At 38.3% G+C, this 12,261-nt stretch overlaps 3 protein-coding genes across 3 annotated transcripts; 1 reads left to right on the top strand and 2 right to left on the bottom strand.

Moving 5' to 3' along the window:
- Positions 1-28: 28 nt before the first annotated feature.
- LOC137601356 (transmembrane protein 176A-like) lies at positions 29-4,977 on the bottom strand. The gene is made up of 7 exons (XM_068323508.1): positions 4,883-4,977; positions 4,346-4,533; positions 3,836-3,928; positions 3,585-3,641; positions 3,304-3,492; positions 3,112-3,228; positions 29-2,664 (listed from the first exon to the last, which is right to left on the bottom strand). Exons 2-7 carry the CDS (start codon positions 4,520-4,522, stop codon positions 2,623-2,625), a joined length of 675 nt encoding a protein of 224 aa, XP_068179609.1. The 5' UTR covers positions 4,523-4,533; positions 4,883-4,977; the 3' UTR covers positions 29-2,622.
- A 1,012-nt stretch (positions 4,978-5,989) lies between these two features.
- Positions 5,990-7,398, bottom strand: LOC137601871 (1-phosphatidylinositol phosphodiesterase-like). The gene is made up of 3 exons (XM_068324326.1): positions 7,319-7,398; positions 7,124-7,194; positions 5,990-7,038 (listed from the first exon to the last, which is right to left on the bottom strand). The coding sequence occupies exons 2-3, from the start codon at positions 7,174-7,176 to the stop codon at positions 6,192-6,194; spliced, it is 900 nt and encodes a 299-aa protein (XP_068180427.1). The 5' UTR covers positions 7,177-7,194; positions 7,319-7,398; the 3' UTR covers positions 5,990-6,191.
- A 2,140-nt stretch (positions 7,399-9,538) lies between these two features.
- Positions 9,539-11,095, top strand: lamtor2 (late endosomal/lysosomal adaptor, MAPK and MTOR activator 2). The gene is made up of 4 exons (XM_068324081.1): positions 9,539-9,738; positions 10,102-10,264; positions 10,359-10,448; positions 10,633-11,095. The coding sequence occupies exons 1-4, from the start codon at positions 9,671-9,673 to the stop codon at positions 10,687-10,689; spliced, it is 378 nt and encodes a 125-aa protein (XP_068180182.1). The 5' UTR covers positions 9,539-9,670; the 3' UTR covers positions 10,690-11,095.
- The last annotated feature ends 1,166 nt before the right edge of the window (positions 11,096-12,261 follow it).

The raw sequence follows: 12,261 nt of genomic DNA, 5'->3' as shown, positions 1-12,261 counted from the left end.
AGGCAAAAATCACCACGATACATAAAAATACGTTTAATCCTTTATTAACAAAAAATAATAATCAACTCATAAAAAACTGTTCACAAACTCATATAAGCGACTCACAAAGACGTATCAATAAAAACGTTGCGTGATGTGTTGCGTTTTGCGTGTTTGCGGCGGTCAACAAAAAATACGGCAACCCCGCTCACCCTCTCTCTCTCTCCTCCACACAGGTGAGAAGATACCCTATTTAACCTATATTGACGTTCACGCCCACATCCACTTATTCCTTCAATGAGATCACAAAAAAAACAATAACATCACAAATAACAACAAATACAATATTCAAACCATCATCATATCATCTCATAATACAAAATACCTGTACATTCATTCATGGCTCCTACACAATGGACTAACTAATATGAGAGAATTTTTTATTTAAAACCCTCAAATAGAGAATTTATAAATATGTTTGTATATTTTTTTTTAATATAGAATGAATAATAAACACAAATCGCCAATAAATACACAAATACATATACTGTACTTACAGTATGCTCTCAAAAAGTGACTATAAGGGACATACAATCAACACAATAACCAGGAACACTCACTTTGTTTCACTGTTTTTTAAAGTAATAAAATGTATTTTCTTATTTAAAAAATAATGTTTGTCATATACTTTTATGAAACTCCCTTTTAGTTATGGATATATTGATTGAAAGGCATTTGGATTAATCGTTTAAATTTGAACCATAAAATAACTGCCAAAAGAGTAAAACACATTTTTAATGAACAAATTTGTCAAAAGATAGAAATTTGCATGTGAGTGTAATTTTGTATCATTCTTGCTATGTCTGGCATTGTTGCGAACGCAAAATTCAAAGGCATATGTCTGATTGTATGTGCTACATGAATAATATCCTGTTTTTCAGGAAGAAAAATGACACTTGTGATGTAGAAGTTTCACAGCCCTGCAAAGCCAAGTGCATCAAATACGATACACTTACCTTTAAAGGGTTAACAAATTCTTATATATCCATCCATTTTCTTGCAAACGAGAAAATCGCCACCTTCTCATTTAAATCTGCTTTTCCACCTTTTGGGTCACGGGTCTGCTGGATTCTATCTCAGCTGGCGATGGGTGAGGCGGGGCACACCCTGGTTGAGATGCCAGCTCATTACTGGGCCACACAAAAGACAAACAACCACACACCCTTACATTCACACCTACCTAAACTGCATGTCTTTAGAAGTGAAAATCTTACTTTTAATGGACTGTACCAATCTGACAAAATCTCTCTGATTGTACGTTTGTGCGGTTATTATTCGATGAAGGCAGAAGAAGGAAGATCCTCTTTTCTGTGACAGCTGGCATGCGCTTGACCCTTAACTTCAGTCAATCAGTTTTATTTATACTAGTTGTCCAAAATCACCACGCATCATGGTCATGATGCACTTTACAGAAAAAGGGCCAGAGAACAAAGTAAGACAAGAAACAGTAAAAAATAATGTAACCAAATATTTGAAAAAAGGCAAAAGAGATCAAACTTACACCAAAACAAACACATTAAAAAGTGCATAGTTAATAATGGTGCACCGTAGTTTAGTAAATACAAGTGGATTTTCTTTCCTGATTTAAATGTTTCATCTTGGTGTGCGTCTTTAACATGTACAGTAGACCATGGAATGGAATAAAATATTGTGGCAGATCAGACAGGAGTACAAAACAGTAATAGAGTCTGGAACGTATGAAAACATGGATTAAAATTTCAGCAGCACACAAAGATGAAACAGGCTAAATCTCAGCAGTAGAGCTTTCATAAATAATACATCCATCTATATCAACAGATTCTCAAACAGGTGGCCACATTTTGTCTATTTGTTTGATAGATAGGTGGTCAGTTAGTTGGTTAGTAGCAGTGCTTTCAAGAAGTTTCCACAAGCATCTAGTTTCATTCCACACCATCCACGCTCACGTTTTCTACAAACCAGTTTAAAAGGATGAATGTCATCTGAAAACCGCAGCGCTGATTTCACCCAAGTGCATTTTCTCATTTTGAGAGGAGTCACAGAGTCAAGCATTTTAAGCAAGGCGTCGTCTGGTGACATTGTTGAGGAAATCAGTGTTCGCAATTCATGTAGTCCTGATAGTCTGTGTAAGATTCACTGTTAATCATCAGAAAATATCAAAGTTGATAATTTTCATTCATTCCTTTATCATTTAAATGTTGTAATGTAGAAAAAAGTTGAATTTTTTTTTAAAAATGGTCCACTTAACTGCATTTACTATCGTTGTGCTTTCAGACATACCCAATGTAAGGCACATAGAATAAAACTACAACAACAAACTTTAAAAAAAACAAAAAAAAGCAAAACATTAACAGAATTAAACAGATGGTTTGCAAAATGGAATATCACCAAAAAAAAAATATTTAAGTGCATTTTTTAAAAAGTATGGCATAAACTTGACATCTTGATTGATTATAATACTGTACTGTATTTACTCATTGTTATAAGTTTTTATGCTGCTTTCTTGCAAAAGAGATTTTTAATCTCTATATGAACTGGTTACATAAAGGAGATATACAGTAATGCATGAAAGTGATGACAAAATTAGAGTGTTTTTTTTTTCATTTAGGCTGCGGGATCAGTAGTGGCGTCCTTCTTTTCCAAGCTCTAGGAGAGAAAAATGAGAATATTACAAAAATGTTTGCAAAAAATTCAAAATCACCCACAGAACACAATCCTGATATGCAACACAATTCGGCTAGCATAAATTTACAGTTTTGAAACCACTTTCTCTAGCATTTAGTGCAACCCAATTTTCACATCATTAAAAATAAAATACTGAGATATATATATAAATTAATAATGAATATATATATATTCATTATTAATTTATATTAATTTATATTAATTTATTTAATGTAAATTAGCATAGAGACTTGAAACACTTTCCCAAGATGTCCAACTGCTCATGTTATCCACACCATAAACAATTGAAAGCTACGTAAAAGGGGAGATTATAGCCCAATATTCCAAACATAAATATACACACATAAAGTGAGACAAAATAAAAAAAATTAGACTGATATCAGGCAACAAGGGGTGAAAAGGGTTCACCTTGTATTCCTTCTTGTTTTTCAGGTCCTTGATCCCCAAGACGGCGGAGATGATGGTGACGCACAGCTCCAGGACGGACACAATAATCAGCACAACCATGATGCCCCGCATAGTCGTCTGGTAAGAGACGAAAGTCAATGTTTTTAAACCAGATACACACTTACGTAACTGCAGCAGTGACTCCAAACTTACCAGAGCCATTGATTTTGCATTCCAGCATTTCTCCCACTGATCATAATGAGCAGGACTTGGAGTCTGTGAGTCATAGTCATCGTCGCACAGCCACCACAAGGTGACAAATGCTAAATCGAGGCTGTAGAGTATGATGCCTGCAATGGCAAAACAAATTCCTGCCAGATTCAGGATCACATTGAGAACAGCCTACAATAAAAAAAAAAAATGTAGATTACGGAAGACATAAATACACCCTTTCACAATAAAAGATATTCAATCAATAAAGCTGAAATACTCGCCAGACACAGACTGGGGAACTTGTTGGACAAAATGTTCACAACACCAAACAACAGGTACTGGAAAAGAGACAAAACAGAAAATCTTTCAACTTCTGATGTTCCACAAATTTAAAAAAAAATAAAAAATTGATGTGACTTCCAGATATAGTTTGGATGCAGAATACCACTGACATACCATTAGACTCTCAGTAGTTTTCAGCAATTTGAGCAATAAATTCATGTAAAATTTGATTTTAAAAACATGTGTTTACCATTGTTCCCAACCAAAACGGATACGGAGAGGACCGTTCATCGAAAACCACGCCGAGGCCGATGTTGAACAACCCAAACACAATATGAAGAGTCTGTGAAGTAAACACAGAAAGATGACAAAGAGTAATCCCCTGTACAGTAGAACAGTATAACTACAACAAGTCTGTGATGTTGTAAACAACTGTTTTAGAACGAGATGTAAAACGATTACAACAACAGCATATGGCTTCTGGCAAATAACAATAAAACGTCAACAGAATATCAAGAGTTTGTCCATTTTCCTTTATATGTCAGGGCTCATTATATGTCAGGGCAAATTGGCTGCAGGTCTGTGTGTTCCGGATCCACCCCTGGGGCCTCCTCCCAGTGGGTCGGGTCTGGAAGAACCTCCAAAGGAGGGCAGCCAGGTATCCAAAGCCTGCTTAATTCATCTAACTCCTTTACAGCATCGTCATGACGTCTGAGCTGATATCACAGAGCCAATTCAAACGTATGAGGTTGTAACTCACCGCCAGTACAGACTGAGACGTTCTGTGGACGCCCCTCCAGCGCTCAGACAACGAGCAGCACCCCGGGCTGTAACAAAGGCCCTTAATGATTTGGCAGAGTGGAGGACAAGGACTCTCGGGGTCAGAGATCACAGTCAACACTGTGAACCCTTCAGCCTTGGCCACGGTCAAGGACATCCTGTCGGGTCCTGGAGATCGAAGGAGACATGATGTTATGGTTATAGGGTTGTTATTTCGTACAGTTAGGTTGAACTTTCAGCTAAAGTAAATGCCAGATGTCACGGTTGGACATGGATCAACACGTCTGTATGTTTGAGTTTAAGGCAGGTCGTGTTCACGGTGTCAGATTCTGCTGATCGCAACTTGTTTGATGTGTCTGTCTGCAAAATGGCTGGTGTTGTTGTTCACGAGGAACAGTCAGGCTGGTAAACTCTCTGAAGGAGTTTCTATTTGTTTAAAACATCACAGTAACTCACAGCTGAAAGAACAAGTAATCTGGATTATATTTTAGTAAACAAAAATGGAACATTTACTTACCTATTTATGTCAATTCACTTATAAAACCTTGCTGTTCATTTGTTACGCAGTGGTTCTGGGTAGAAATGGGACTTGTCCCGGAAGCACCGCCACCATCTGGAAACTGCTGAAACGCTTAACCCTTCGCTGACCAGTCAGCAGTGCAGGAGGTTTGTGATCGCGTTTATGTGATTCTACAAACAAATCTTGAAAAGTTATTTGGATTAAATTTTGTGCATGGGGTGAATTTAAGGTCAGAGAAGAGTGGAATTTTTTTTGAGGCGGATCCAGGAAGGAATTCCAGATCCCTTTTGGAATAATCCATGCGGAAAATCATAGTTTTACTAATGATGACAAAGACATGATTGATAATAAGAGGAGCACAGGGTGAAGACATTAGGTGGTAGCATCTTATGTGGCATGAGGCAGATCACAGTGACATCACTAAATCAAGAGATGTCACCATCAATCAAATAAAATCACTTTCCCACTCGCTATAATCAGATTCACACCAAAGAAAATCTCCTGAACTTATTTTGTGCTCAGTTTGTTCTGATTAAACAAAGAAATGCAAGTGCAATCACAATCTAATCTGTGGCATCTAGTTTGATTTTAATTTTTCATTTTGGTTTTAAGGTGTAAAATGAGGAAAAAAATCATATCAGCTTGCTTCAACTGTGAGTTGGAAGATATTGGAAACTATTTCAGTGTTCGGCAAGGGGAATTATTAAATATCAGTCATCACAATTCAGTTGTGAAGTCTAGAACACCTCCAGTATCCACTTTTTGTTGTTTTATTGTGCTGCATATGCAAATCTTTATTGGTCAACACAAACAATTTCCTGCGCTAATCCTACAATGTATAAAAATATGAAACACAACGTTGCGTGTTGTGTCTTAATTGCAAAAATGTGTGACTTGTGTTTTATAATAAGCTGGTTTAAAGTTGTTTCTTAGTTCAGCTTATGATTTTATGTACACCTGTAGTCCAGGCACAGAAACACGGGCGAGACATCAACAACACAAAACAACACAATAACAGAGCACAACAACCAATTGTTTGATGGTAAAGCCATCGAGACTCGGTGTGTGCAGCAAAATAAAGATGGATTCCTCACTTCTTCTGGATCCAAATCAAATATTTTATTGTTAATTGTAGTCAGAACAGTTTTTTGTTTTTTTTGCACCTGCATCCAAAACGACCCACTTCAGAACACAACTGACAAACAGGTTTAATTTCAGACTCAGATATTTAGAAAAATAATATTTCATTATCAGAGGCTCTCAAAGACGATAGGGGAGGATAAAACCCTCATTATCTACAAAACCTCTAATACGTGTTAAGATGGATGATAGTCTGAATGAGGTCAAGGCCAGGGAAGTCCATGGCGATGATACCGAAGCAGGGCCTGGGGTGATTGGGGAAAAACTGCCTCAGGTATTTATTGAGCCATGGATTCACCTTCTCAGCAACGCCTCTCGGAGTCAGAAACATTCCCCATAAAGTACCGAAGCCGGTGCCGCTCGTATAGGTCAAAACAGCGTTATCACCTCCGCACGCTTCAGTGGCTTGGTTCAGCTGCGAAATAATTTTGTTGTCTTTATCTTTAATATGGCTGACCTTGTTGCTCCCTTTCCTGTCTGTATCTATGAGAGGGATTCCCAGTGTGAAGGTGCTCTTCTGCAGAAACACTATCTTTCCCCTGATCTGACCCATGTTGGGCATTCCCGACTTCACCCACACGTGTTGGTCATTACCAATCAAATTTCTCACCATTTTATTGACATAATCTTTCTCAAAGAACTCCGGTTGGATTCTGATGAGCACAGCCTCAGACCTAAACTCTGACAGAAAGGCTCGGACCGTGTTGATGACCTCCTTCAGAGTGGTGTGCTGGTACATTATCCCGTGCATGACATAGAGGGAGTCGCCAATGCCAAACACTTTGAGATCTAGGAAGCGAATGCCAGCCCTGAGCTGATCCCTCAGGGATAAGGCCTGGCATTTGGCTTCTGGGCCTCCATGCAGGGCCATGCTGTCATGGGTTCCAGGGAATGTGATGAGAGAGAACGGGCGGAAATCCTCGATGCCCGCCATCCATGGGATATTGTAGGACCCCGGGAGGATGAGGTTTTTGTTGTCGTTGAAGAACTGCTCATTTCCATGGCATGAAAAGCTAAAGATTTTAAACAGGATTTAAACAGCTATAATAAATCCATTAAGTCACAGCTTTAAAACAATCTTATTATAATTATACTTACATGGCAAACAGCAACACATAGTAAAGAAGCAGACTCTTCTGACCGGTCCCCATTCTTGCAGAAAAGTATAACTAATCAAGAAAATAATATGTGGAAAAAATTATTTTTACTATTAATTTTGAATAAAATAGCAATTTGATGATCCAGGTTTGAATTAACACTGTCTGATAAAACGATCCAGGTATTATACTGTACCTTACAGCCGGTAGAATTTTAGGAAACCCCCTTCAATGGTCTGGATGTGAACGAGTGGGCAAAAAAAATCCACAATTTATAATGATTTGTTATCTGCATGCTTGTAGGTGTAGACCAAAACTATCAGTGGAATGATTCAGGCTGGCTGTTTCTGATAAAGGTCAAAAAGATTGAGATGTTTGAGAAGGCAGTGCCCGTCACTGGAACAAAGGCTTCGGGTCAAATCATATTTGATTTCCAACAGGCATTAGCTGAACCGCCCGCAGCCACACCCGTGCACATGCATGTGTTTACTGTAAGACATGATGATTGAAATGTGGAAGAAATGTGAACATTTGCCAGCAATAAATAGTTGATCAGCCAGGAACAATAATGGTCAGTATTTTTGACAACAATGAGCAGAATTCATTCCACAATATTAGAAATAGGCGTTAACTAACCTGGTAGTTCCATCCTCATCACCCTTTTACCAACATACTCCCCATCTCTCCTCTTGATGTGTCCACACCATTGACCTCTGCTCTCTCTAACTTTGTCTCCAGAACATCTCACCTTGGTTGTTCCTCTGATGAAGTCATTTCTGATCCGATCCAACCTGGTCTTTCCTAGAGAGAACTTCATCTTCATTTCCTCCAGCTCGTTTTTCTTGTCATGTTTAAAAAATCACTTCGATGAAAATAACTTGTAAACTCCCTTTTGCGACTGAAGGAAAGACATGCTAGGTATTAAAAAAAAAAAAAACTCAGACTGTTTCCCTTACAGCTCAAGAACAAAATATGAGACCAACAACTTCTACCTTTGGACAATCCATTGATCTTTGCAGTATCAACACATTCAGATTATTACTTCACAGGTTGAAGAATCCTCCTTACGCAGGATGCAAATACTGCATTAATTGGAATATCCATTAAGAACCATTACTTATCTATGCAAAGGATTAGATTGTATTTCATTAGTTCGTGGACAGGAGGTACTCAAGCTGGACCTAACAAACTTGTGGAAAGGTCACCAGTTAATTCAACCACAAGTTAGAATGTCACACCAGCAGTGGTTTACGTCATAGGATGTATGTTCATATTCTGCTGTCTGCCGGTGTCCGGTGATAAATCAATGTTTATGTTAGAAATAGATTGTATAACAAGGCGTCAGGGTTATATTTATGGGACATCTTAAATTTGATCCTGACAGTAAAGCCTGTCGGTTATGAAACCTGCAGAGACGTTCGTGTTTGTTCAGTTCACCCTCAAGCAGAAACAAAAACCCTTATCTTACCCATCTGTCCACCATTCAACCCATTGATAGCAGAACATGGGTGGGGTGCAGCTGACTGACATTACTCAGCTAATCTAAGTGCTGATAATAATCAATCATAATCAATGCTTTTATATTGATCTAACAACCTACTTTCATACATATTTTTGACTCAACATAATTTAATCTTATGGGTCGGGATGGTTGAAGGAAATATGTAAATATCCTTCACAGACAGAAGAAGCTCTGCTTCAGATTTCCCATGATGAGTTCACATTTTGATGCATGAATTCTGCATTAAATGTTGTGAGATTTAGAGTTGTGTTGAATAAACATAACAATGTGGAAGAAGAGATCTACTTCTGTGCAAAAGCCTGCATCTGATCTCATGAGTCATTCCTTCGTCAAACACCAGAAGTTATTCTTGAAACCAAACATGCTGAAACCCTGCTGTATTCCCCGTTATCATATAGGGTCAAATATTGCAAAAAATTGCAACAAAAATTAAATGGCAATAGGAGGTGAGGAAATGTTTGATGGATGGATGTCTGAGCATGTGCAGAAAACATTATGAGAGGACAAGGAAGGATAAAAACGATAAATGTATTTGATATATTTAGTCTTCTCTTAAATCTGACGTATGAAGCCAGTTTTTGCTTTTCTCACTTAATTCTATTAACCAGAAGTGATCCAAAGCCGAACACCGCTGCTGTGACGTATTTTTGACCTGTCTCACTGCCGCCACCGTGTGGTCACTCAGATCGGTGCAGTACATTAACGCATGCGTGTCGAGGGGTTATTTTTTATAAATTAATCCCTTATTTTTCAATCAAACATATTAATTTTAATGACAAAATGGTTTAAAAGTAATAGTTTTACAAAAGAAAAGGACTTTACTAAATGCGCCACAAGTTTTGTATTCATTCGTGACTACATTTCCCACAATGCATTAAGAGCATTTCCGGAACAGGAAAGAACAGTCACCTGACTTATGTTGTTGGTTATTTAGCCACAGTTCGTTGTTGTTGTTTAACCTTTTAACTTTAGTTGTTGTTGTTGTTGTTGTTTTTTTAGTATTTTCACGTTATTTGTTCACCAGTCATGTTACGACCGAAGGCCTTGACGCAGGTTCTCAGCCAGGCGAACACAAACGGAGTCCAGAGCACACTGTGAGTACCGACAGCTAGCAGCGTGCTAGCAAAATGCTAACTGCCACAGGGAGCTGTTGGACTGAGATGAACTGACTTTGATGCGATTTTATGGTTAACGACTAAATATATGGTAGAACACATCATAGTTGTCAGTAACGTTAGTTTAATGGCGCTATAATGTAAAAAATCAGCTCGTCGGCATTTCCTCAAGTTGAAGTCTGGAAATGCTTATTTATGGCCACTGATGGCCACATGTGTTTCCATCAGTGTTTGGTCGTTTTGTCAAGATCACTTGTGCAAAATCCATTCTCATTCTGCCCACAGTGAAATCATGTCACACGTCTGTTTAACACTAAACTGTCCTTTGTACATTTCCACCAGCTTACTGAATAATGAAGGTTCCCTTCTGGCATATTCTGGGTATGGAGACACTGATGCCCGAGTGACAGCTGCCATCGCCAGCAACATATGGGCGGCCTACGACAAGAATGGACACCAAGCCTTTAATGAAGACAAACTCAAGTTCATCCTCATGGATTGTATGGTAAAATGTGATGGAAAGTTTGATATGGATTGCTAAAGGATGGATTCAGACACCTGACAGTGGGTCATGTTGTCTCTCTCCGTATCTCTTTCAGGAAGGAAGGGTGGCCATTACCCGTGTAGCCAACCTGCTGCTGTGTATGTACGCCAAAGAGACCGTGGGCTTCGGAATGCTTAAAGCCAAGGTGGGGGGGTTTTATCGGGTGTGTTGTTGAACCTGATCTTGCTGCACCTTTCTGTAAGGAATACATTATGTGCAGATTTTAGAAGCAGATAAAGTTACCAACAAACTTTAAGTATGTATGCTTGAAAGAAACACATACCAAACTGTACAGCCTTTTGTTAACAGCACTCTGTGTTCGTTCGCAGGCAGAAGCCCTGGTGGAATACCTGGAGGAGCCTTTGACCCAAGTGGCAGCATCATAGTGACGACCACAGCTCTGCCCGTCGCCTCTCTGACAGCATCCTTAGATCTGGGTCGTTCATGGCTTGCTGTAACATTCTGTGTGCGTGACTGTATCTGTGAGTGAGTGGGTGAATGTGTGTGGCGTGGACTTGGGGAGACTGTGTATTTATACTCATGGTATTAAAACTGCTTGTTTGGGATTTAACCTCGCCTTGCGTCTCTGTTTATCCAGCGGTTTTCCCTGAAAGTCAACTGCTGAATGATTTCCTGATCAAATGCTCCCCTGATCGATTCCTTCAATTGCAGTTGTTTAACAGTTTAGCAGTAATTTGAAAGTGCTTGTTGAGTGATGATACAATTATTATTTACTTTGTTTTGTCCCAAAGCTGTAAAATAAACCATTTTTGGACAAATATTTGTACAGTTTTACTTTGTGTTTGTTCTTTACTGTCTGCTGGGTGTGACAAGATTTAAAGAAGATTAACTTTTAGTTCATGACTAGAATTTCAGGTTTTGAAAGGGTTCGTTAGTCTGTTACTCATTTGTTCAGGAATTTACACCATAAAGAACTACACTGTGGTTACCTTGTTCATAATTAAGATTGAGATCTGCAGTCTGTTTCTTGGTAATACGGTTCTGAATATGAGCTCCGTTCTGAATATAATTTACTTGTTCCATATCAGATTTTCAACTCGACTTTGCTTTTCCTGCTCAAATCAAATGAGTGATAAATAGGAAGTAATGATTAGAAAAGCACACAACCTTGATTTAAGTGCATTTTAATCACAGCTTGATGCTTGAAATCAGTTGGAGACTTTAATCAAGGTTCATCAAAGAAATTAAAGATTTTTCTCCCTTCCGGCTCCTTTATTTCCTGCTGGCTGTCGGTCTTGAGACAAACATGGACAATCGCATGATAATTTTTTTTTTTGATAAATGCAATTTATTTTCTTTTAATGAAAATTTAATAAATCACTGTTGACCATCTTAATAATAGTGAGACACACATTTTAAAAGAGCTTCCTTTTCATAATGTCAGCAACAATTCCGGGCACAAATTGAATCATGACAGGGCTAAAAATTCAGACCTTAATAACCACTACATGCATACACTGCTCTGAATACAAATTCTCCTGTCACTGACCTCTTTGGTAAACAGAAAGGAAGAGCATGACAGATGGCCAATCTTTTTTTTTTTTTTTTTTTAATAACTGCTGATCCTTTGCAGTATTCAATCACAGCAGACATCAAAATTAAAAATTAAAAACACGTGACTGTGCCAAACATTCATGTACAATAAAATAAAAATGAGCCTGTCTCTGTGACTTCAAGGGATCAAATAGAAACTAAAACCTGGATTTGAAAAAGAAAATAAATTTCACTGTGAAAAAGAAACGAGAGAAATGTCAATAGATGCATAAATCTATAAAGCCAGCAGCACGGATGATATCATAGAGACGTTTGAAGAACAAAACGGTGAATTTGTGAAATACTGTTGAAATATTACTTAAAGTTTCAACTCATTTCCCGTCGATGGGGCAACACCCTGCCTGCAGTACCCGAGCGTGGCCAGCAGGGGGCTCCTTCTCAGC

The sequence above is a fragment of the Antennarius striatus genome, chromosome 9 (genome assembly GCF_040054535.1).
Source record: "Antennarius striatus isolate MH-2024 chromosome 9, ASM4005453v1, whole genome shotgun sequence".
Classification (NCBI taxonomy): Eukaryota; Metazoa; Chordata; class Actinopteri; order Lophiiformes; family Antennariidae; genus Antennarius; species Antennarius striatus.
This window is presented reverse-complemented; position numbering and strand designations above follow the sequence as displayed.